The 27,562-nt window shown below is 34.7% G+C and overlaps 1 protein-coding gene across 1 annotated transcript in view; it reads right to left on the bottom strand.

The window, feature by feature from the left end:
- MALRD1 (MAM and LDL receptor class A domain containing 1) overlaps positions 1-27,562 on the bottom strand; it is a 678,818-nt gene that overhangs the window by 426,381 nt on the left and 224,875 nt on the right. The window contains exons 20-21 of the mRNA XM_024253733.2: positions 21,068-21,244; positions 18,469-18,631 (exon numbers count right to left, since the gene is read on the bottom strand). Coding sequence (XP_024109501.2) covers positions 18,469-18,631; positions 21,068-21,244 — 340 coding nt within the window. The remainder of the gene's footprint in view (positions 1-18,468; positions 18,632-21,067; positions 21,245-27,562) is intronic.

Raw genomic sequence — 27,562 nt, 5'->3', positions numbered from 1 at the left:
CCTCACACACCCAGACATAACACTTGACCAGCTACCCCAGTATCCCTTAACCCAGTCAAGTTGAAACTTAAAATTAAGGATCATGTATGCTTTTGTTTTAAGGTAAAAATGATTCTTCTAAAAAGATGACCCAGTTTTTGTTTTTTGGTACTGGACTTTTCAGTATATTTGAAATAACCTGAGTATATGAATCCCCTTTTTCAAATGTAAATTTTAGGAAATCCAGAGAACAACTAATTCCAATGGGATTTTAGTTTTTAAATTACAATGTAGTGTGTAATATTCACACTGGATTTTGAAGATTATTTTAAAAAGGACATAAATATCTCAACTTTATATTGAGTACACGTTGAAATGAAAAGATTTGTATATATTAATGAAAATAAGTTAATGTATTATAGAAATAATCTCACCTATTTATTTTTGTTTTTGTATGTTGTGGCTACTAGAAAATTTAAAATTACTCACATGGCTTGCATTATATTTCCATTGGATAGCACCAGCATAGAGTACAAGAGATATGCATTAGTTCAAGTTTGCTAATTGCATTAATTCTATGTATTTACTGTTTTGTCTATTCATTTTCTCCTTTGCAAAGTGTCTTAACATCTCCCATTTCAATTGTGAGTTTTTCTATTTATATCTGTGATTTCTGATCACTGCCAAATATTTATTTATATATTAAATGATAAGTTATAAGAGATACCCAAACTTGGTACTATAATAGATACTTGGTGTAATTACTATTTTATTTATCATTATAAAATGAATTGTTGTCTCCGTAGTAATTTTGACCTAATGTCTACTTTCTCAGATATTTATATTGTTATGCCAGCTGGCTTGTTTTGGTCTTGGGATAGTATATTATCTTTCTACCATACTATTTTCAAACTTGTTGAATCCTTTTATTTAACATGTTTATTTTTTAAGTACCGTACAGTTGGGTTTTGGGATGTGTATGTACAACTTTTCATCCAGTCTATCTTTGTCTTTCAATTGAGCATTTAGCCCAAACATATTTAATCTGTTGTTACTTTAGGGTTCAATTTTACCACCTTACCATTTTATACTCTTTGTTCCAACTTTTTTGCATTTCTTCTTTCATTTCCTTCCCTAACTAATCTGAGTTAAAGATATTTTTGCTTTACTTTTCTATTTTATTAGTTGTTAGTTATAAAATCTTATAAATTTTCACATCATCTGAGAATTTAAACATGTATCTCTAATAGTTTTAAAAAATTCATCCTTCACCTATTGAATATTTACCTCCTCCTATTTTTCAAAAAATTAGCCTTGAGTTGTAATTCACATACCATAAAGTTCACACGTCACATAGTTTTCGAAGTATACAATGTAGAGAATTTTAGTATATTCAGAGTTGTCAACCTCTATTTAATTCCAGGACATTTTGATCATCCCAAAAAGTAACCCCTTATCCATGCTACCTTTCTCTATCCTTTGGAAGACTTTCTCTTTCTGTAGATTTGCCCAATCTGGAAATTTCATATCAATGCAATAAAAATACACGTGGCCTTGCATTTGGCTTCTTTCACTTAGTATAATGTTCTCAACGTTCATCCAAGTTGTAGCACATAATGGTCCGTCATTCCATTTTACAGCTGAATAGCATTTCCTTATACGGATATCACATTTTTGTTTGTCCATTCATAGGATGATGGTCATTGAGTAGTGGCCACATTTTATCTATTATGAATAATGCTGTTATGAGTACTCATGTACAAGGTTTTGTGTGGGTATACGTTTTCACTTCTTCAGGTATACACCTATGAATCATATGGTGACTCATTCAATTGGTTGAGGAACTGCTGAGTCATATAATTCTGTCTGACTTTTTAAGAAACTGCTAGACAATGTTCACAGTTGCCTGTATAATTTTACATTACCATTAGCAAGTATGAGGACTTGAATTTCTGCACATTCTCATCAACACCTGTTACTGTCTAATTCTCCTCATTCTTATTGACATCCTAGTGGATGTGAAGTGGTATCTCACTCTGGTTTTGGTTTGAATTTTCTATTGACTACTGATGTTTAGCTTCTTTTATTTGACTTTTAGCTGTTTGTATAACTTCTTTGGAAAAACACCTACTCAAATGCTTTCCCTATTTTAAAGTAGGTTCTCTGTCTTTTTATGGCTTAGTTATAAGAGTTATTTACATATTCTTTTTTTCCTTTTAACTTTTATTTTAGGTTCAATGGGTACATGGGCAGGTTTGTTACACGGGTAAATTCTGTGTCACTGAGGTTTCATGTACAAATTATTTTGCCATCAGATAATGAGCATAGTACCCAATAGGTAGCATTTCAATCCTCACACTCCTCCCACCTCCACCCTCAAGAAGGCCCCGGTGCCTGTTGTTCCCTTCTTTGTGTCCATGTGTACTCAACGTTTGGTTCTCACTTCTAAAGAAGAATATGTGGTATTTGGTTTTCTGTTCCTGTGTTAATTTTCTTAGGATGATGACCTCCAGCTTCATCCCTGTCACTGCAAAGGGCACGATCTCATTCTTTTCTATGGCTGCACTGTGTTCTGTGCTGCATATATGTACCACATTTTCTTTATCCAGTCTGCTGTTGATGGGAATTTAGGTTGATTCCATGTGTTTGTTACTGTGAATAGCGCTGCCATGAACATACATGAAGTGTATGTGTCTTTATGGTAGAATGATTTATACTGCTTTGGATATATACTCAGTAATAGGATTGCTGGATCGAATGGTAATTCTGCTTTGAGTTCTTTGAGAAATCACCACACTGCTTTCCACAACAGCTGAACAGACTTACATTGCCACCAGCAGGGCATAAGCATTTACTTTTCCCTGTAACCTCATCAGCCTGTATTAATTTTTCACTTTTTAGTAATAGGCATTTTGACTGGTTTGAGATGGTATCTCACTGTGGTTTTGATTTGCAATTCTCTAATGATTAGTGATGAACATTTCTTCATCTGCTTGTTGGGCACCTGTATGTGTAACTTTGTGAAGTGTCTGCTTATGTCCTTTGCACATTTTCTAATGGGATTATTTGTTTTTGTTTGTTTGATTTCTTTAAGTTCCTTATGATTCTGGAAGTTAGGCCTTTTTCAATGCATAGTTTGCAAATATTTTCACCCATTCTATAGATTGTCTGTTTACTCTGTTGATAGCTTCTTTTGCTGTGCATAAGGTCTTTAGTTTAATTAGGTCTCACTTGTCAATTTTTGTTTTTGCTACCATTGCTTTTGGCACCTGCTTATGAAATCTTTGCCAGGGTCTACATCCAGAATAGTATTTCCTAGGATTTCTTATAAGGATTTTTTAGTTTTAGGTTTTACATTTAAATATTTTCATCCACATTGAGTTGATTTTTGAATATGGAATAAGGAAGGGGTCCAGTTTCAATCTTCTGTGTATACCTAGCCAGTTATCCCAGCATCGTTTATTGACTGGGAGATACCTTTCCCCATTGCTTGTTATTGTCAATTTTGTCAAAGATCAGATGGCTGGAGGTGTGCAGCTTTATTTCTGGATTCTCTAACCTCTTCTGTTGGTCTATGTGTCTATTTTTGTAACAGCATTATTCTATTTTGGTTACTGTAGCTTTGTAACATAGTTTGTTGGGTAGTATGATTTCTCCTGCTTTATTTTTGCTTAAGATTGCTTTTGCTATTCAGGCTCTTTTTTGGTTCCATATTAATTTTAGAATAGTTTTTTGAATTCTGTGAAAAATGTCATTGGCAATTTGATAGGAATAGCACTAAATCTATAAATTGCTTTAGGCAGTATAGCCATTTTAACAACACTGATTCTTCCTATCCATGAGCATTAATTTTTTTTCCATTTGCTTGTGTCATTTCTGTTTTATTTCAGAAGTGTTTCATAACTCTTGTTATAAAGATCTTTTACCTCACTGGTGAGCTGCATTCCTAGGTATCTTGTTCTTTTTTGTGGCCATTGTGAATGGAACTGCGTCCTTGATTTGACTCTCAGCTTGGATGTTGTTGGCATATAGAAATGTTACTGATTTTTGTACATTGATTTTATATCCTGAAATTTTGCTGAAGTTGTTTCTTGAATCCAGGAGCCTCTGAGCAGAACCTATGGGGTTTTCTAGCTATAGAATCATATTGTTTGTAAAGAGAGATAGTATGGCTTCCTCTCTTCTTATTCAGATGCCTTTTTATTTATTTCTCTTGACTGATTGCCCTGGCTAAGACTCCAGAGCTATGTTGAATAGGAGTGATGAGAGTGGGCATCCTTGTCTTGTTCTGGTTCTCAGGGGGAATGCTTCCAGCTTTTGTCCTCTCAGTATGTTGTCTGTGGGTCTGTCATAGATGGCTCTTGTTATTTTGAGGTGTGTTTCTTCAATGCCTAGTTTGTTGAGGGTTTAACATGAACAGATGTTGAATTTTGTCAAAAGTCTTTTCTGCATCTATTGAGATAATCATGTGTGTTTTGGTTTTAGTTCTGTTTATATGCTGAATCACATCACATTTATTGATTTGTGTATGTCGTGTATAAGTCTCTTTGTAGGTCTCTAAGAATTTGTTTTATGAATCCAGGTGCTCCAGTGTTGGATGCATATATAATTAGGATAGATATATATTCTTGTTGAGTTGTACCCTTTATTATCTAATGCCCTTCTTTGTCCTTTTTGATCACTATTGGCTCAAAGTCTGTTTTGTCTGAAATTAGAATAGCAACCCTTGCTCCCTATTGTTTTCTATTTGACAGATCTTTCTCCGCCCCTTTACTTTGTATTTGATAGCTTTTGCCAGTTTTTATGGAGAAGCACAATTCCCAAGGCACTTACCATGTGAAGTGCCCCCCTTATACTGCTTTTTATACTATTAATTTTGTGTATCTTAATCAATATATGATTTACATGTTATAAATCAATATTATTTCATATAGCCTATATTCATTTAAATTCATTTGTACATTTATCTCTCAGCTTTTCATGCAATAATGCATTCCTTATTTCTATCTAGGATTATTTTCCTTCCGGTTGTAGACATTTCTTTAGTATAAGCCTGCTGATGACAAATTGTCTTGGTTTCATTTGTTTGAAAAAGTCTTTGCCTTCAGTTTTGAAGAATATTTTTACCACGTATAGAATTCTAGTTTTGATTTTTTTTTTCTCTGATACATTGTGCCTGGAACTACACAAAGGATTTGAGGGTCTGGCTGATGTTATCTCCTCTCTAAGGAGATAAATGTTCACTTCTGGCCAACAAAATGTCTCCCAGCAAAACATCTTAAATATGGAGTGAACTGATTAAAGTTGTGCTTTGAGGTTTCCAATCCCTGTGAGCCAAAACTCTGCATTCTTCTTAACTTCTCACCCGCTCATGCTGCTGAGCATCTTAAGGTGCTGAGTACATCTCCACCAAGACACATTCTTATGTCTCTTTTCTAGTCCTGCTGGTGCTTTTTAAAAAGGCACTCTCCAAGTTTCCACAGTCATTCTCTTCTCTTACAGTTTAGTCATGACATTACCCATTTTACATTAATAATTTCCTATAGTCTCTCCCTCACACATGTTCCCCTTAGAATTCCCTTCCCCTTTTTTCCCTTTCTCCCTTTTCCCCTTTTTCCCTTGCTTCCCTTCCCTTCCCTTCCCTTTCTTTCCCTTTGTTTCTCCTTGTTTCCTATCCTTTCCTTTCCTTCTTGTCTTTCCTATCAGTTCTCTTGTAAATCATGTCCTTTGTCCCATTCCAACCAAATATCATGTTGAAATTTGATCTCCAGTGTGGCAGTGTTGGGAGGTGAAGCAGGAGATATTTGGGTCATGGGCGCTGATTATCTAAGAATGGCTTGGTGCTTTTCTAGCAGTAGTGAGTTCCCACTCTCAGGAGACTGGATTGATTCTTGGGAATGGATTAGTGGGTTGTTATAAAGCAAAGAAGCCTCTTAGGCTTGTCCCATGTGCCCATTTCCCCTTTGGCCTTTTCTGCTATGTTTTGATGCAGCACAAAAGTCCTCACCAGAAACTGAGCAGATGCGGGCACCATGCTTCTTGCACAGTCTGCAGACCATGAGCTAAATAAACCTGTTTCATTTATATAGTATTCAGTCTGAGATATTCATTTAGAGCAACACAAAATGGATGAAGACACCTTCCAAGCTGTTGCTCTTAGACACTAAGTTTTTATATAATAAAATAATCATTTATTATTTCCCCATGTTGGGTGTAGCCATCGCTTTGCTTGATGAACTTCTATGCAATGCTTTACAGCCAACTCAAAAATTACCTTTCCCATAATGCTTTTTTTTCCCTTTGTGGATATGAAGCTTCTCTCCTCAGTTCCCATAGAACACTTTGTATCTTCTTTCAGGTCCTTACTTTGTTTTAAATGACACAGTTTTTTAAATCTAAATTTAAAGATCTTTGCATCTCCTGTTACTTGCATAAAATATTTCTCATATCTTGTATGCAAAATAGCTATAAAATTGCATTTTAACATGCCTTAGAAAGTAATATTTCATAGGGCAAATAATGGTATAAATATAGCTTATACATTTATGAGGTAGGGTATGCAGCCACTACATTCTTATAAAAGTGTAAATATATATATAAAGAAAAGTCTTAAAAATAGCCATGATGATCTATACTCTTACCCCAAACTTTATTATTCCAGAAACTGCATTACGTTTACTGTCATGCCACTAATAAAATGTCTAAATATTTTTTTAGTTACCTAAAGAAAACCAAATCTATATATACTCCCTCTTTTAATCTTATGATTATAGAATTAACTCTTTTAAATTATAGTGAATGAGAAAATTAGTTCATAAAGTGAAAACAATTATAAGTAAATAATTATTTCAATTAAAACAAAGTTCACAGAACTTGTATATGTCTAATGAGATCATTAATAATGCTTATACTTTTAAAATTTAATTTTATTGTTTACTTAAAACTCACCTTATTCTCAAAAACACATGCAATACAGTACAATATAATAAACTAAAAGATACACTCACACAAATATATATATATATTTATATATAAATAAAGATAATACCAAGAGAAAACAGTTGAGGCACTAAATGGAGTCAACGATAAAAGTAGATCACAAAAGGCATTATAGAAATTTCATAGACTTACTAACAATATATGAAAAATTTGGTTCTAAGCTTTCTATGAGCCAATCTGAAGAAGAAAACATAATTAGTAATAATCATGAGAGCCTTATGAAAACACAAAAATAAACTGATTCTTCAGTAAAATTACATCATGTGCTCATAAATGACTGGAAACTAATTTCTCACAAATGTCTTCTCAAAGAGAACAAGTATAACATAATTAGCAATTACTTCCATCACATTTTTACAATGCATAATGAAGGACTTCCAACAGACTATTTTATATAACAAATACTCATATATGTCAATTCAATAAATCAATACATGAATAGACAATAAGATATTTAAATGTGTCCTTCATAAACCAGTCCCAACTTATCTTGAAATGATAGTGCAGTTCTTTATAGTAAGCATATGCCTTAAATCCATTTCCTTTTAACACTTAAGTGCTGAGGAAAAGTTGATAAAACCTCCAGATAATATTTTGATATTTAACAATTATTTAAGAATAATTTATCATTCCTGAAATTTTCCCCACAAAATGATGAAGACAGCAATATTTTTCCAAACTGGAAAAATCATGCCAAAGCCTGCTTGCTCCTCTTATAAAACACATAGCTAGGAAAGTCAGACTATCAACTTGCCAAATAGGAAAGTGTCAGCCAAAAAATAATAATAATAAAAAATAAAAACACTAGAAATGTAAAAGGACTGTAATTCTGGGAGAGGAAATAGTTACATTTGAGGAAAAAGTGTAACAAAAGTACAGTCAGGTAAGCACATATCCAAAAAGATAATAAAGGTGAAAAAGTTATGAAGAAACTATATTTTGGAGCATGAAGTATTCCCTGGAACTGTTTTTAAAGTAATCTGCCTAGTATAGATGGCCATTTCCCAAGAGTTGGCTGTCCACCCTTGCAATGCTTTATAAAATACAAACATGTCCACCAACAAGATTCTGATTTCATTGAATGAAACAGGGCCTAGGTATCAGTATGTTTCAACACTGCCTCCAAGTAATTCCATTGTGCTGCCAATTTCAAGAACCAGATCTTGACTAAGTGGTCCTCAAAGTAAGGTTCCCACACCTGTAGCATCAGCATCACCTGGGAATTTGTTTAAAATGTAAATTCTTAGGGTCTACCCCAGACCTACTAAATCAGAAACTCTGGAATGAGCCCAAGATTCCTGTGTTTTAACAATTCTCCAGGCAATTCTGATGTGCTTGAGAATACAGCACAGGTGGAATGTGCTTTGCTAGGTACTAGGGCTACAATGGTGAACAAAATAGCCTCATTTCTACCTTCCTGGAGCTTGAGGTCTAGGAGACACATGAAAGATCCGTCCTTTGCAAAACTATTCTGTCTAGTTTATGCCAATAAAACCTGTTCAATTACTTCAATTAATTTTCTAACTTCCAGCTTTTTTCTTTCTCAAACCTGTCTACATACAAATATCACAATAAATATTTAATAAACATCTATTATCTTCTGACTGCACACTTCAAACCAAACCAAGGGCACAAACAGGAAACACACACACACACACACACACACACACCCAAAATATACTCGGGCAAGGCATAAAAAATGGTGAGCTTCATTAGTATCAAAGACATAAAAATATATATACAATTGGATACTATTTTAACTTGTCAAATAAGAAAATATGAAAAAATACTTACATATTCAGTGTTGGCAAGCACATAGAAAGACAGAAATCTCATAAACTTCTTGCAAAAGTGGTACATTTTTGAGGAGTAATTAAGACTTATCAAATGTCTAAATTACGAATAATAATTTGTAATAATTTATAATAATAATAATTAACACAAAATTCTACTGTGTATGGTTTCATTTTCCTTTCAGTACATGATGTGAGATGTGGCAAAGCTATACATTATTCAGTGAAGATTGATTAAAATTGTTTATCACCAAAAACAACTAATAACAGTGATGAATTAGTAAATTTTGGTACATTCACTTAATGGAATACTCTTGACTCATAAAAATATTAATAAATAGATCATTACAGATTGCAAACAAAATTAAAAGCATAGTCAAAAACAGTATGGTCAATATAAATGCATATTTATTAAAAATATATATGCATATATGCATAATGTTCATATCATGGTAGGATTATGGTTAATGTCATTGTCTTTCTTATCTATATCTAAACACTTTTCTAAAATAAAAACGTATTTTTCTTTTCATAGTTAAAAAAAGAAATTTTGTAGCAATAAAAAAGCTAAGAAATTCTTAACAGTATATGGTCTTCACCCATTGTATTATTTTAGTTAACTTGTATTATCCAACAAAATCCAAAGATAGAGAATACCTTGGGTATCTTTAAAGACAGACATACAACCAAGCACACAGTCCTGACAGGTCGTTACCTGAGTGGACCACTCTTTAAGTAAGTAAAGAGTTTCTTTACTTACTTTCTGCTGGGTTTTATACATCTACTCACAGTTTTCTGTTCTCACAGAGTAGGGGCTCAGGAAACACATGCCTAATGTTAAAGATAAATTGTATGCCTAGTCAATACAATCTATGAATCTTTTAGGCAATAAAGATGTTTGATTTGAGTAATTGATATATCTGCATAAATCACTATGTCACAAGATCATACTGATGTCATAAAAATGATTCATATTTCATATGGCATATTCATTTGTTCAAGTTCTTGTCTCATTATAGGGAATCAAGTCTAATTTACCTTTACTTAGTTTGGGAAACGTTTTCCCTACAATTTTTGGGGGCAATTATAACAATTCTTCATAGGATTTGGAATGTAAGTATAATTATTTCTTTTTAATGTGGTTAAAAGAAAAGCATACGTAAAGATTATATAATGAAAATGAATTTTTAATTTTTGAATGCAATTGTAACCGAGATATAAAAGTTATTATTTTATTATTAGTAAAAAATGCTGTGATCTTTGTTAACATAATTTTATAGACCTTTTTATGACTGTCTTCTTAAAACTTTACCTTACCTTGTATAGCAAGTATGCAACCTAACCACTCTCTCCGTCGTTTTAGATATGGTTCATATATTTTCAGCACAAATTTTTCTTAAATCCCATGTATTTCAAGTGACTGCATTTCATTTTTTTGTAAACATTTAGGTTCAGGGGTACATGTGCAGGTTCGTCATACAGGTAAAATTCATGTCACGGGGATTTGTTGTACAGATTATTTCATCGCCCAGGTAATAACCCTGGTACCCAGGTTATTTTTTCTGGTTCTCTTCCTCCTCCCCCCACCCTCCACCCTCAAATAGGTCACAGTGTCTGTTGTTCCCTTCTTTGTGTCCAAGACTTCTTTTCATTTAGCTCCCACTTATAAGTGAGAGCATGCGGTATTTGGTTTTCTGTTCCTGCATTATAGTTTGCTAAATATGATGGCCTTCAGCTCCATCCATGTTCCCACAAAAGACACGATCTCGTTCTTTTCTAGTTAATTTTTAAAAATTATCCAGCTAAAATACCTTTGAATAAAATCAAAATTAAAGTGATTTAATTTACTTATGCACAACAAATTACTGATATATATGAAAATGCAAATAATAGATCCTTAACTCAAGGACAATCTAAAATAAGGGCATTGTTTTGTGTGTTTAGAGGGATAATTATGTTTTATATTCAGTCCTATGGCGATACTGCCAGAATGCTACTTGACAACAAGTATCAAAACAGTTAAAAGAAAATAACTACATACTTGCACTTGGTGTCTTGGCAAAAAAATATATGTATATATAACAACAGTTAATTTAAATTTCAGCTGTTTGCACCACTTGCTTTTTATTGCACTAAAACTGTTTCTAAGGACTGGTATTTAACCATTATTTTAGATTTAAAAATCTTGATCTGTTAGAAATTATGCTGGGAGAATGTTATGGCTTCTAAACTGGCCTATAAAATATTGGCTTATCTTCTTACCAGAGAAGGCAATAATTCTGGTATTTACTGTCTAAGGGACTAAAGCTTTGAAAATTATTATCGTTACAGAAAAAAATTATAATATTTTCTCTTTACTGAAGCTTTTATCCACATTCATATCCAGCACTAGATATAGAAGGATACACAGAGTTAGTATCACACGGACATAGTTTGCTTTTTTTTTTTTTTTTTTTTTTTTTTTGAGACAGAGTCTTGCTCTGTTGCCCAGGCTGGAGTGCAGTGGCGCAATCTCGGCTCACTGCAAGCTCCACCTCCCAGGTTCACGCCATTCTCCTGCCTCAGCCTCCTGAGTAGCTGGGACTACAGGCGCCCGCCACCAGGCCCGGCTAATTTTTTTGTATTTTTAGTAGAGACGGGGTTTCACCGTGTTAGCCAGGATGGTCTCGATCTTCTGACCTCGTGATCCGCCCGCCTCAGCCTCCCAAAGTGCTGGGATTACAGGCGTGAGCCACCGTGCCCAGCCTGCATTATTTATGTGGCTTTTCGTTTATCATGTGTCAAATCTGCACGAATGTATAATACAGATAGGAACGCAGGTGCACGAGCAGCAGTGGGGACCATAACTTATTTCCAACTGAAAGATAACGATCAGTGTAATTTTTTAAAAAATATCTGGGTATTTCTACTTTTCAAGATAGTGCATATTCAAACAAATAGTTTCTCAACCACCTGTAAGCAAGTCCTAACATTTTAAGCAAATCCACAACATTTAAAAATATCCATCACTTCCAGGTAATCATCAGATTGGTAGGTGAGTTTTTCTTTTGATCCAACAGAAAGACAAAGGTAATTTTGATTAGACTGAGAAGAGATCATGTCTGCAAAAATGACTGAGAAAAAAACATTGTGTATTGTACAATAAATGAAGCAAGCCAAAGGGTGCCTTGAAATGATGTTTTTTAGACTGACTCAGGGTAGAGTTTTCCCTCAAAACTATAGTTCCTTTAGGACACACAAATTAGATTTTTTTTTTTTTTTTTTTTGTGAGACAGTCTCGCTCTGTCACCCAGGCTGGAGTGCAGTGGCACCATCTCGGCTTACTGCAAACTCCGCCTTCTGGGTCATAGCTATTCTCCTGACTCAGCCTCTTGAGTAACTGGGATTACAGGCACGCACCACCACAGCTGACTAATTTTTTCCATTTTTAATAGAGATGGGGTTTCACCAAGTTGACCAGGCTGGTCTTGACCTCCTGACATCAAGTGATCCACCCGCCTCAGCCTCCCAAAGTGCTGGGATTACAGGTGTGAAGCACTGCACCCGGCCCACAAATTTTGTTTTTTTTTTTTAATGGAAGGACCTTAGAGCAATTTTTCTTTCTTCTGAAACATTTTGTTTTTTTTAATTAGTTATTAGATTTAGAGAAAAATGAATCTTCTCTGATCAAAATTGGAATTAGGTGAGAAAGCCACCATCTCTCTTTTAGCACTACCTTCCCCACTTCTTGCCTTGAAAGCCCCTAACAGTGAGATTCTAGAAACATCTAGAATTTGTAAAAATACAAATTCCCAACTCTATTCCATGAATTTTTTTTTCTTTTTAGAGATAAAGTGTCATTCCGTCACCCAGGCTGGAGTGCGATGTCATGATCATAGTGTACTACAACCTCAATTTCCTGGGCTCAAGTGATCCAACCACCTTTCCCCTCTCAATGGGATTACAGGTGTGAGTGACTGCACCTGGCCTCATTCCCAGAGATTTTAAACCAAGGTTTTAGAACCTGCATTTAAAAATATATAAGCAAATTTATATACAAATTTTCAGTGGTCCTTAATCTCCATTTTGAGAATTTCCCCCAAAGGTTCTATGAGCATAGTTAGAAACCAATGACCTAGAATACACATAGGTATTCTATCACACATCATTTCACATGAATGAAGTGTGAGGAACTTTATTTTGCTTGAGGCAATAATTTTATACTCAAAAAAATTGTTAATATTAAACATTATTTAACCAATAGATTGGCATTTAGTGAAATAAAATGTATTTGAGGACCAAGAATTTAAAACTTTGCTCTCTAGCTTCCAGCAATAAAAAATGAATAAATTGGATCAAATAAAGGCTTTTCTTATGAGATAAAAATGATCATAAAATTTATGGTGCTTGGCTATGAGCCAGTTTACATACTACAGAAACACTGTCTGGGCTAAGAGACTTGACCAATTAAACTAACTGTGTAGGTCAGAGTACAGGATTCTGAGATCATATAAAATCACAAACTGAGAGGAATCATTACACAAGACCTGCAAATATACAGTATTCTAAGCATATTTAAATGTGCACTATAAGGCTCAGATTCTAGGTGATCCAAGTATCTTGATTCAATGATAAGCAGATAATAATTTTTTTAAAAATTTCTCAGCTGAAGAGAACTCATGATTTTGCCAACTGCCTTAGTTGTTGGAGCATGAATGGGTACAAACTCATTTTATTTAATACTAGATTATGGTTCTTTTCTCAAAATACTAGGAAAAATACTTTTCTACTAAATATTCTCCTTCCCTACATAATTTAAAGGAAATGGAAATCTTATTCAACCCCAATCTCAAAAAAACATGTAAATTGCAACTGATGATACTGCCTATGAATGATTTTTACCTTATCTTTCCATTGCATTATAGTTGAGAGCAGTATTTCCATATACCTTGATTACAACCTTAGGAAAATCACACCAGGTAACCTCAGTTGAGCCCTGCTGAGCAGGAGAAAGGGAGAATCCACTCACCGAACTCTGTGCTGAAAATGCCTCCATCTACAAGAAGAGATGCCTTTTTCTAATTCATGTAAAAATTAATAAACTAGCTGCATGGAATGGTGTTACTCTCCCACAAACACATAAAAAATAAAGATGCACTCTTAACTTTATATCACAGAGTTCACTTCATATGTACCAAGGATAGTCCATTAAATTGTGGATGCAAAAAAAAAAGCAGAATATCAGGTAGTCATGTCATTTTCATGGTAAAAAATATGCATTTTAAGACCTTGCCTAAGACTCAACTACAGAGTGAAAATTTCCCTACATATTCCTACCCTACTGTGGCTTTTCTAGACTTTTTATTGTTTCATTAAGTGTATAAAGCAAGAGAATATTTTCAAATATATTATTGTGGTTTTTTTCTCTTATACTTGCTTATAAATAATCCTTACTTTACTGAGCCAGAAGCAATCTTTGTCTCCAAGAGAACTGGGATCAGAGAAAGAGACAAGAATTGACAGAAAGCCTTTCAATTTTTAAAACTAATCTTGAGAACTATTTCCAAAACAATATCCTTAAAAACCTGGCTTTAAATTTCTATAGCAAGATGCCTGAGAGAGAAAAGCCATTTTAAAATTAGAAAAATTTTCCTTCAAACACAAAAAACAAAATGTGGCAAACTAAGCTTAGAATCTTACTATAAGCTATAGAGTAGGATATCTGATGCATAAGAACTATTTTTTAAGAAAAGAAAAAATATCAAGGCTTCCTTGGCTGAGGAACGAGCCTAGAGAGAAAAGAAGAAAAGGAGAGGAGATATAAGGTTAGGTGCCATTCCCTTCTCCACGATTTAGTGTCATGTAGAGCACATATGTTAAATATTATCTGACTATTAAGAATTCCTATTTAAAACTTAATTTTGTGTTCTGTAGCCTATAATTATAAAACACAAATATATTGATGTGAATCAGCAACTAATTAATTCAACAAATAATTGTTGAGGCCTATTATGCACCAGACACCTGAAAATAATGCAACACATTGGGAAATCACAGCTCCTGGGATTCCTCAGGAAATTTTCAGTCTATTGAAAGTGGTAGGGTGAGAGGAAATATAAATTACTGCCTTATACTACTTTGACATATTACTACTTCTACCTTTACCACTTATATGTGAAATTCCAGTCCACCTTTTCTTAATGGACTTATAGATTATTCATAAGATGTCGTTTATTGATATAAGCCACAAAAACTTTCTGTAAGTGCCTTTTGCTTTTTTTGTGAGTCAGAAGCAGCCCAAGGGAAAAAAATTAAAGAAAAAATCTTTTAAATAAAAAAATTTAAAAATTTAAAAATATTACATAAAAAACTGGAGCCATCTTAGTAGAACAAAAACAATGGCAAAAGAGAGCTCCAAAAGCAGGGAGGTGGAAAATCAGCCTAAAGAAAATAACTGGATGCTAAAGATATTGTGAATCTCTTGGGTATAAGGCCCATCTGCAGAAGGAGGTCCCAGACAGAGCAGCAGAGACACCATTAGTTTTCTTTGAAGCAGTGGCTACAGAGTCTGGGGGTTGTGAAGTTTTAACTGTGGAGAGGGCTGTAAAGGGCATAAAGATTTTGAAAAGATTCTTTAACATAAGAGCATCTGCAATAACATTTCCCTGGAATCACCAGAATGAGAGGACGAAGGATGGGGTCTCGCAGGACTTGGGCACACAATAGAATTGTGGACTACAAAACAGGGGAAAGATACTAGTTACTGATCCTCAGAAAAAGAGAAGATACTAAAATAAATAACAAAGAACAAAATGAGGTCACAAAATCCCTACTTAAAATAATTATTACCATGTAAATGTGAGGAGCAAATGAACAAGGAAAAATGTAAAGAAAAGGTAAAGAAAATGACACATGAAAAAGAAGCCAGAGAAGGATGAATATTTGTGCTGGGAAGGGTAGCAAGGGGCGGGGAGGGAGGTGGGGATGATTAATGGGTACAAAAAATAGAAAGAATGAATAGGACCTATTTAATAGCACAACAGGGTTATTATCATCAATAATAATGGTACACTTTAAAATAAGGAGAGTAACCAGATTGTTTGTAACTCAAAGGATAAATGCTTGAGAGGATGGATACCCCATTCTCCATGATATGATTATTATACATTGCATGCCTGTATCAAAACACCTTATGTAGTCCATAAATATATACATCTACCATGTACCCACAAAAATTAAAACTAGAGGTTTCAGTGAGCTGAGATTGAGCCACTGCACTCCAGCCTGTGTGGCAGAGTGAGACTCCAAAAAAGAAAAAAATTAAAACTTAAAAAAAAAGACGAGGCCTTGAAAGATGGGTACTTGAAAAAATCCATTAAATTACTTTGTATGTCATGTTGCTTAATTTTTTTTAATTCATAAATTTATCTGAGTCAGTACCAACACATTCTTTCTCCCTGCTTGTTATACAGCAAGGAATATCCTTCTTCCAAGGTAACATTAATAATTCCACCTATGTCTTAGATTCTGCTCCCTATAAACAAGTCCTAATAAAAATCGAGCTGAACAACTATATAACTATATACAGTCATGTGTCACTTAATGACGGGAATAAGTTCTGAGGAATGCATTGCTAGGTGATTTGTCTTCACCTCAACATCATAGAGCATAGTTACACAAAACTACATGGTATAGTTTTTAAATTTACATGTGTAATTTTTATATGAAAAATCAAATATTCCAGCACCATTACTAAATATCAATCATTTTCCCTAGTTGGTTTAGGGGAATGCAAATTGATACTGCAATTGATATTGAGGAAAACAACATTAAGTTCATAAAACATCTATGGAAAATAAAAGGTAAGAAAACTATTAATTTTCACATAAAAATATAAACAAAAGAAACAATCATCATGCAATATCTAGCTCAGAAATTTCAAAAGAATCAGAATACTGCTAAGCTAAAATTTAAACAGAACTGTGTATAAATATACACAGTCAGAATGATGGGAGGGAGAGAAATAAGAATGTGGGGAGAGGAATAGAGGTTCCATTCCTCATAATATGTCAATAGAGGAAGCCAAAATTTTTGAATCAAGAAATGACTATATATTCCTTTATAAATATGGACTAGCACCTATAACCAGTCCCTAATAAAAGTGAGAAAAGTATAGAGGAATAATCTTAGGACATAATAGGGTATCTCCAGGGAATTGGATTGATGTTAATGAAGGAATGACAGCTGTCATTATAAGACTGTCAATTCTCTTTGACACTTTTAGACTAGATGCATGCAGTCACTGTGATAAAAATTTGTTACATGTGATACATAAAGATGAAAGTGGTAGACAGAAAAAGTTGGTATGTAAAATACAAACATGCTTACAACACTAGAAAATATTCATGCATTTCACAAAAGTGAAAAAAGTTCAAAATGGACGAAAGCCTTAATAGTCAATACAATAAAGAAAAAAAATTACATTTGTTGTGTAGCCTGCTCTTCTTATCCCACCCCAGCCACGCTGGTCTTCCTGCATGGTCCCAGCTGAGGGCCTTTCCCTTTGTGTTCCATTCAGAAAGAAACGCTCCATCACTAACAAACCCTTTCCTTGTTTCCATTCTGCTGTGTAGCAGTTAACACCATCTGCAGCGCTTTCTATTTATTGACTTACTGCCTGTCTCCCTAATGAGAGCCAAGGATCATCTGTTTCAGTCACTCCTTTATTTCTAGTGCCTACCTCAGCGTTCTCACACAGTAAGCACTCTATTTCTTCTTTGAAGCAACTTTATAATATTGAGATAATGTGAAATTAACTGCGAAATCCACTAGTTGAGAACAGATTAGTAAATTGTTGAAAGTCATTACAGTGAAATGCAAATAATGATGAATATTTAATGGCATGATTTATTGAAAAGTGGAAAAATCTTTTCATCTATGTTGAAAACCTGCACATTTACCTGTGTTCATACATGTGTGACAAATACACATCGCAGTGAGAAAAAGTAGAAAGAGAGAAAGGGGAAAGGGGAGAGGGAAAAAAGGGAAGCTGAAGAAGAGGAAATGGGAGGAGGAGGTGGTGGAGGAGATGGAAAAGAGAAGAAGGAGAAAAGAGATTTGGGGAGGGAAGAAATCCATAGATCATTTTAAAAACAATATATTAACAGGGCTTTTCAAAGAGTGATAATATTAAATTATTTTGTTCACTTATTCATGCTCTTTGGTTTCTATGAAATTCACGAGAGCATTCATTGTTTTTTTTTTCTTTTATTATTATTATTATTATTATTATACTTTAGGTTTTATGGTACATGTGTGCAATGTGCAGGTAAGTTACATATGTATACATGTGCCATGCTGGTGCGCTGCACCCACCAACTCGTCATCTAGCATTAGGTATATCTCCCAATGCTATCCCTCCCCCCTCCCCCCAACCCACAACAGTCCCCAGAGTGTGATGTTCCCCTTCCTGTGTCCATGTTTCTCATTGTTCAATTCCCACCTATGAGTGAGAATATGCGGTGTTTGGTTTTTTGTTCTTGCGATTTTAATTGATATTTTTTCCATTTTGTATGAAAGAAAACACTCAGCCTTCTTTTCAACTTAACATTTGTCTTTACAATAGCATTGGCCTAGGATAAGGTGGTGGGGGCAGAAATTTAGGAGATGCTTAATAAATATTTCCCAGGAGACATATTCAAAATACATGGTCACTTACTGTGTATGATCCACTGATGGCCTGTGGTTTTCTTCGCCATGGTGAATGCCAATCCCGTTCCCAAGCCCCCACCTGAATGTGTTTGAATCTTGAAGTAAATGTACTGGGATTGGTTGATACCATTTACACAGGCTTCTTTTCTCAAAGCTGCAAACTTCCATAACTTGGACAGGGTAGAACAAAGAAAAGGTGAGCTAGTAAGTGGCAATTTCTATCTGTACAATCTTAATCAGCACTTTCTTACTCTTGTTTTTAATTATAATGTAACTTTTAAACATTATTAAAATAATTAGGCAAATGGTTTGTAAAATCACTGGAAGAGTTTCAAAGAAATCTAGGTTTATTCTAGTCAAATATTTATAGGAAAAAATACATATACTAATGATCTGGTTTCATGAGGAGGTGAGATTTTAATTAGCTTCTAAAGCAGCAATTTAAGCACTTCCATTAAGCAATTTCATTGCTTGCATGATCTCCAAGTTCTGACAAGTCTGTTCTTTTCTCAGTCTCTGAAGGGGTTATTGCTAATTCCCAACTTCAGTTTAAGCAACAAGGTTTCCAATAACTTTTATATTGGACCTGTTTCCTGGAAAGTTTTACAGATTCTTGTAATAATTTTATTCTAATATCACAGGAAATTACAGGTCCAGCAATTTTTTAAAATGTATAGGTTATGTGTAAAACTGTCGTCTGAATTCTCTCTCTGAATGTGTTCATGTGTCTGTCTAAAATCTTCCACTGCTGAATAAAAAAGAAATATTCAATTCAATGAAATTCTTGTGTATACTATAGAAAACCTGGTTTGCACTCTAGCTTTTAAATGACATTAACAGTGGCAGCATACCACTATGACCATTTAGAAATTTGGGTATATGAGTTAATGTAAAATCTGAAAAGGAAACATTTAAAAAAGTGTTTTTAGTCATGACATTCACGTGTATTAGTTAATCTCTGACATTAATTGTTTATCTTGTGAAGGGATTTAGGATACAATATATCTCTGTTCTTCATATCATTTAAAATATATAATTTGGAGGCTTTTTATAGAAGCATTAGAAAATATAACATGTCAAGCAAGATGAATAGGTTCCAGGGATCTGCTGTAAAATTTATACTAGAGTCAACCATAATGTATTGTACCCTTAACATTTTGTTAAGAGGGTAGATCTCATGTTATGTGTTCATTGTTTTTTTTTTTTTTTTTTTTTTTCGAGACATCATCTCACTTTGTCACCCAGGCCAGAGTGCATTGGCATGATCTTGGCTCCCCCTCCCAGGCTCAAGCAATTCTCCTGCCTCAGGAGAATTGATTAACAATAACTTAATAGTAGGCATTCATTTAGGACATTTAAAGAATTTATCAAAACTTCCCCTCTAATCATAAATGATGTTACTAAAATGATAAAGTTGAACTTAGAGGAAATTCAGTATTCCCTAAAGATACTCATTATGTGTAATTAATTAGGTTTTGTATAAACTCTTACAAACACTACAACTTATATAAGATCATAAGGGGATTCGAATGCCTTCCAATGAGCAAGTCTGAACACCACCACACCTTCCATTGTATTATTTTCCATCTGTGATGCATGATACAAATCCCTGGCTAGCTTGAGTTAATTACTGTCTTATCTTATGCAGGAAGTGAGTCAGCTTTGATTTTATGACTTTTTTAGTCTAGATTAGATAGTTAATTGGTGGTGTATTTGTACATTAAAAAACATTTTTTCTGGATTAAAAGAATAAATATGAACCTCAATGGATTTCTTAAGTCCTAGAATTTCTTCACAAGGTTGACATAAAACAAGAGTTTCACTGCTCTGTGTTATCTGCCTGTTCTAAGCCCTTAATATTATCAAGACACTTGAGAAATATGATGGTACAGTCAATTCACAGGCTACTCCATGAAGAAGAGAGAAGGGAAAGATATTACAAAGTGTTTACCCCTTCTGATCCTATGCTTTGCTCATTCAGACACAGATTAATTTTTCTCCTCTCAGACTATATCTTTGGCTGAGAAGTCCACTTTTAAATTAAATAGTTTGTCTTTGATCCATTTAGGAAAAGCCATTGAATTGGCAGTTACCATTGAATTGGCAGGTAAAAACCAGGACACAGGGGATAAAGGTCTTATTTGCATTCAGATAGGTTTTCTCATGAACTCTGCATATTTTGATAGTACTAATGTTGTATGTGCATTTTGGCAATGGCAAAATTTGAATGAATTAATTTGACAGTACTATAAAGCTACCTCCCTAAACATTCCGTATTTTATAGTGTGAGGAGTACAGATCAAAGGGAATGGATGGAAAGAGCTACTAAATGCTACTCCCAGAGTCGAGTAAAGTTTGTGAAAACAATAGTTTTGAATCCAAAACATTAATCTAAAGACACTTACTTCTTACTGGGCCTGGTAGAAAATGAATTCTGATTCTTCCATTACAATTTTCTGTATGAATAACTGTTACATTTAGAAGTTGCTCTAACTCATGTTGAAAATATCTAACTACGATACTAGGCTGTGCTACTTAGAGATTACACTTGTATTTTCTTATCTATTTTGTAGCAATATTTAAACAAATTTTAAGAATCTACCTACCACAGGATGCTTCATCTGATTTGTCAGGGCAGTCATATTTAAAATCACATTTCTGCATTTTTTCGATGCAGTGACCATCAGACCTGCAGACAAATTCATTGTCTGTGCAGTTGTGTGGAGGTAATGTTACAGGAACTGAGGTTTCCGGTGGAGTTGGGAGGTCTGCTGGCAAATTACCTTGATAAGAAATAATATACAAGCATCATTTAGCAGGTTTTCTGGTTTTCTACTTCTTTAAAGATTTTACACAATGAAGCTTTCTAAATATGCCTCACAATTAATATCATAGAGAACAGTGGGTAGTATCGGCTACTCTGCTAAAATTAAATTGAGGTTCTCGTTTTTAGTAACAGTAAATAACTAAATATCTTTGATCATGAAAAATGATGAAGGTACAGATGGAAATTACTGGAAAGCTATTCAGAGCTCACCAAATAAATGGGAGGCCCAAGGACAGGGTTTAGAGAATCAGCAGGAACCAAGGGAGTTTCAGATTCTGCAATTAAGAGCCAGAGTAAAGATCCAAATAACTTTCTAATTTACTAGGTAAATAACCTTTGTTCTTCTACTGCTACAATAAATCTAACATCTCCTCATCTTCGTTTAACATACTTCCCTTATTTAAAATTCAAGGTTTCAGGAAAGAATCAAACCAGAAATCCTCATCTAGAAATTTTGTACAAGATTACAATTTCTGAAATTACTGAGGATGGAAGACATTTATAGATGTTGATTGATTTATTAGTTATTCAATAAACGTGTATTGATAACATGTCTGTGCCATACACATGTTAGATGCAGGGCATCCAAGCTGTGGAGAAAAAGTTAAATATTAAACTTGAACTGAATTGAACATGGACACAAAGAATGATCACCAAGTCCCAGAATGGACAGTGTGAGCCCCTTGAGGCTTTCATCCAGCGTCGTTTAAAAGAAATCTCTATTTCAATCTATTCCTATACGTTAGTTATTAAAAAACAACAGACAATCGCAAAAACAAGTCAACCTTTTTGTGTTCCTTGGGCCCAGTCACGAAGGACCCTTATGACTGGACCTCACGCCAAACAACTCATTACAAAAAGAGCTAGGGTCCCAGACTGCTCCGAAACTTCATGAGACCTCTCCTCTTCTGTGCATGGACGAGTGGCCAACTCTGGAGCCTAGGCCACTGCTTCCGGGCCTGGTGGTGAATCCTCCATTGTCTGGTGAGTGCAGTGTGCAACTCTGGAGCCCAGGATGTTGCTTCCAACTTTGGTGGTGAATCCTCCATAGTTTGGTGAGTGTAAATATGTATATATCTTTTCCCTTCTCCCCTTCCCATTGCAATTTGCTTATTATACCATTTGCTTATTATATCAATTTGCTTATGTTAATTTGCTTACTATATAATTTGCTTATTATATCTGCATTGCTCTTTATGTGGGATAAAGCTTGTTTACCCTTAAAGGTATTGTGTGTGTGCCTTTCCTTCTCTCCTCGCGCATTTCCTGCACAGAACACAAGTCAAACATGCCGTCTCTGCCATTAAATAGTTTACATCTAGTGGACAAGGCAGTCAGATATATCTTTCATTACAGGTATTTGCGATAAATTTATGGTAAAGATATAACTCCAGGGAAGCAAGAATGGCATCTTTCATCCCTGCATCCATAGCACAATTCACAGACCATGGTATATGGTGGGTATGCTAACATTGACAAGTGAATAGATGGATGGATGGATGGATGGATGGATGGACAGATGGATGAATGAATACCAGAGTGGATGAATGAATAAAATAACAAATGGAAGATTTCACAGTGTATTGAAAGGAAACAGAGGAAAACCATATATCAGATGGGAGTCAAATAAGATGCCTTGGCAAGCTGATGCTTAAACTGACTTTCAAAGGTGGATGAGCTCATCTTGCTAGGTGAAAAAGAATACAAGGTCTTTATGGGCAATGAGAAAAAACTTGTGTGAATGCATGGAAATACATTAAACTTTTTTATTTTAAATACTGTGAGAGTTTAACATGATAATATCTTGTGATATGATAAGCATGCATCTGATTGACTCATTAGATATGGAACTGGAGAGTAGACAGTTACCATAAAGAGCCAGCTGAAATCAACTTAGGAGTCTGAAATAAACACACAAAAATGCGGAGAAATAACAAGATATAAAATGTCTACTTCAAGATGTACTTTTTGGCATCAGTGTGAAGCATGAATTGTAGGTTGCTCTAACACTGGAAAAAAATAATAGTTACAATAGTTAACCTCTTTCTTTAATCCAGTCAACTAATAAACCAAAGCAGAGATGGTTTAAAGGAAAGAGCAAAAATCCAAGCAATATTAAACGTCCAGTATCTGGAGGACTGGGGATTTACATGCGGTTGGGAATCTGGGGAAAGTCCAATAACTAGTAGTTTATTTCTTAGCTCAAGTGCAGAGGCACTTAAGACCTAAGATTGAGGATAGATCAAAATATCAACTTTTTATTGATATAGCTAATCCTGAAGAAAATTTCCTATTTCTGTAGACAAGTGGTCTTCTAAAATGTGAAATCCAGAAATAAGAACCCAAACTAAGTCTTCCAGGCTACGCTGTGTGAAACTACAGCAAGGAAGAGTTGACCAGATTTCATATTTCCTCAGCTAGTAAACACTAAAAAGAAGAGAGGAGGTGAGGGACCACGCATGCACACTCAGATTCTTCTTGAAAACTCACCAATCCATTGTTGCTCTTCCTTCCTCTGGGAAGGAATGAATAAGAGGATGAAGAGACACGAGGAATATCAGGCTACCAGAAAGAGCTCAGTCTACATGAGAGACTAAGACCAAGGAAATAGTATTCTGATCCCATAGGGGTGAGTTTGAAATGATTAATGGATTGTTAAGTAAATGAGCGTTCTATTCCCCAAGATCAGATATATAAAATATAGAAGAGAAGGAGTCAGTTTTTAGGAACAAGAAATATTTTCTCACCAGGTATGGTGGCTTACACCTATAATCCCAGCACTTTTGGAGGCTAAGGCAGGTGGATCACTTGAGCTTAGGATTTTGAGACTAGCCTGGGCAACATGGTGAAACCTCATCTCTACAAAAATAAAAACTACAAAAATTAGCTGGGCATGGTGGCCCACACCTGTAGTTCCAACTACGTGGGAGGCTGAGGTGGGAAAATCACTTGAGTTGGGGAGGTTGAGGCTGCAGTGAGCCGAGATCACACCACTGCACTCTGGTCTGGGTGACAGAACAAGACCCCACCTTCCCACCCCCCAACCAAACTAAAAATAAAAAATTAAACAATCAAAATAAAATAAATGTAAAAAGAAATATTTTCTATCCTAAAATAAAAAGCCAATGACAGCAACACACAAAAAGGAGATCTTAACAGGTTGGAAACTTTATCTCACATCCAGTTGGATATACTCACATCTAAGTCATTGAACAAAAATAAGAACCCAATTAGAGGTAAAAGTTATTACCTTCCATAGAAATCTAATGCATCCAACATTATAATAAAATGTGAAAAAAATTAAAAAGAGAATCATTTTATCATTTTTCAATGCTGATGACTTTAAAGATCTTGAAGGACAGAGTTTGAATCAGAGAAAGAAAAATTTGCTAGCCTTGATGAAAAATTATTTTCAAATAAATCTATAATGAGATTATAAAAATCACTTCTGAGGGAATTTGCTGAGAACTGCAAAACATTCAATGGCCAGGTTGATGGATATTTTATATGTCTCAGTGGAATATATGGAACAAATTTCTTTGAAAATCATCCTTTTAAAATGTTTAAATACAAGGTCTTAAAAATAATCTTCTAATTTGATCGCTAAATTTGCTGTGACATTTCAGAGCATAATTCACTTACATAATTTTACTGAAAATATATATAATTAAAATGCATTAGAAGATGCATGTAAACTTTTTATTTGTATGTCCTGTATCAAAAATGTCATCTGGAAAGTGACGTTATTTTGTCAAAGTTTCAATGAAAGTTTGCCTTTAAAAAAAGCAGAATGTCAAGTTCTTTCACTTTAGCACATGCTCATCCAAGCTGGTTTGTTCCATATTTAGATAATAAGGTTTTGGTTTAAGACAAAGATTTTAATTCCACAGAGATGATTGTCATTTCCACTGAGAAAAATGTTCTATGCTCTAATTTAGGCAGCTATTTTGAAATGCGTTAATTTCAAGAGAGAATGGGTAAATTTGTGTTCCAAGCTCAGGGTAAATACACATTACTAGAACAATAAAAGCCTTAAAAAACAGTGGATCACACGTTTTCCTGTTCTTCACATTGATGTATATTATGTATATTTATGGAAATAGAGATTTACAGTTAATCATCTTGCCTTAATACACAGAAACTTCAATAAACAGCTAAATGGAAACACATATATGATGCTCTTCACTGACTGTACTACTTTAAACTTGCTTGATAATACACTTCTAGTCACAAATACTTAGGATTTACTGATTTCTGATTTATTTTTTATTTTTATTTTTATTTTTATTTTTTGAGACAGAGTCGTGCTCTGTCAACCAGACTGTAGTGCGGTGGCGCGATCTCTGCTAACTGCAAGCTCCGCCTCCCAGGTTCAGGCCATTCTTCTGCCTCAGCCTCCCGAGTAGCTGGGACTACAGGCGCCCGCCACCACGCCCGGCTAATTTTTTTGTATTTTTAGCAGAGACGGGGTTTCACCGTGTTAGTCAGGATGGTCTCGATCTCCTGATCTCGTGATCCGCCTGTCTCGGCCTCCCAAAGTGCTGGGATTACAGGCGTGAGCCATTGCACCTGGCCGATTTCTGATTTTATTATTCTTCCTTCAAGAGAAGAGCATTTTAGGGCAGGACAGAAGCCCAGCGAATTGAGTGTCAATAACTTTGCATTTGAGACAAAGAAGACATCAACTGAACTGCTTCAGATTCAATTACATCTTTTCTTTAAGAAAATGACTTTAAATATGAATAACTTTAAACATTCATATAAATTAAGAAAATTATATAATAGATATGTGACTCCACCACTAAGACTAAATAAATTGTTATTATAGCATTGTTTCAGATCCTTATATTAACAAATAAATGAGGAAGAAAGAATAGAAAGAAAGAAATCCTTTCTATAAAGCTCAGACCTCATTCTTCCTCTTTCTGCCCCTTCACTAATGCCTACAGAGGGACCCTTATCCAAATACTAGTTTGTACCAATTTGTATTTTCTCATGTTTGTTTTCTAATTGTTTTTGTTGTGGTAAATAGTATTAAGGCTAGTCACATGGTGGTACAACACATCTGTAGAGCTTTTTTTAATCTCAAAAAACAGAAACTATATCCATTAAACACTTGTTCTCCTTCCTTCCTCCCTCCCCCCAGCTCTCGGCAAGCACCTTTCTACATTTGTTTCTATGATATTTCTACATTTGTTTCTATGATATTGATATGAGTTGAGTCCTATAATAGTTGTACTTTCGTAACTGGCTTATTTAGCTTAGCATGATGTCCTCGAGGTTAATCCATTGTCTTAGTCAGTTCAGGCTGCTATAACACATTACACACTGAGTGTCTTAAACAGCCATTTATTTATCTTAGTTCTGAAGGCTGGGAAGTGTAAGCTCAAGGTGCCAGCAGAAGTGGTGTCTGGCCCACTTCCCGGTTTGCTGTTGGCCATTTTCTCCTTGTATTCTCACATGGTAGAGAATAGGGAGAGAAAAAGCAAGCTCTCTCCTGTCTTTTTATAAAGGCATTGATTCCACCCATGAAAGCTTTACTCTCCTGACCTAATTATCCCACATACAAATACCATCACGTTGGGGGTTGGAATGTCAACATATAAATTTTGGGAAAATACATTCAGTCCACAGCATCTATATGGTAGCATGTGATGGGATTTCCTTCCCCCTTAAGGCTGCATAATATTCCATTGTATGTATATACCACATTTTCTTTATCCAATCATCTGTTAATAGACATTTGGGTTCTTCCACCCCTTAGCTATTGTGAATAATGTAGCAACGAACAAGGGGAGGCAAAAATCTCAAGATTCTGCTTTGAATAATTTTGGATATGTATCTGAAAGTAGCATTGCTACATCATAGGATAATTCTATTTTTAATTTTTTGAGGAATGGTCATACTGCTTTCCATAATGGCTAAAGCACTTTACAGTCCCACCAAGAATGCACAAGAATTTTGATCTCTCTATATTCTCACTAATGCTATTTTTTATTATTTGGATAGTGGCCATCCTAATGGGTATGAGGTGATGTCTCATTGTGGTTTTGATTTCCATTTTCCTTATTTGGTCATGTTGAGCATCTTTTCATATGCTTGTTGGACACTGGCATATCTTTTTGTTCTCATCAATCCCAAATCTGACACCCTATTCCTGTCAGCACTTAGATCAGCAATGACAGTATCATGCAGACTAGTTTCACTGCTCTAAAAATCCTCCATCTATGCATCCTACCCTCTCCCCTAAACAATGGCAAACACTAATGTTTTT

Source organism: Pongo abelii, chromosome 8 (genome assembly GCF_028885655.2).
Source record: "Pongo abelii isolate AG06213 chromosome 8, NHGRI_mPonAbe1-v2.0_pri, whole genome shotgun sequence".
Taxonomy (NCBI): Eukaryota; Metazoa; Chordata; class Mammalia; order Primates; family Hominidae; genus Pongo; species Pongo abelii.
Note: the sequence above shows the minus strand (reverse complement) of the source record. Positions and strands in the feature narration are given on the sequence as shown.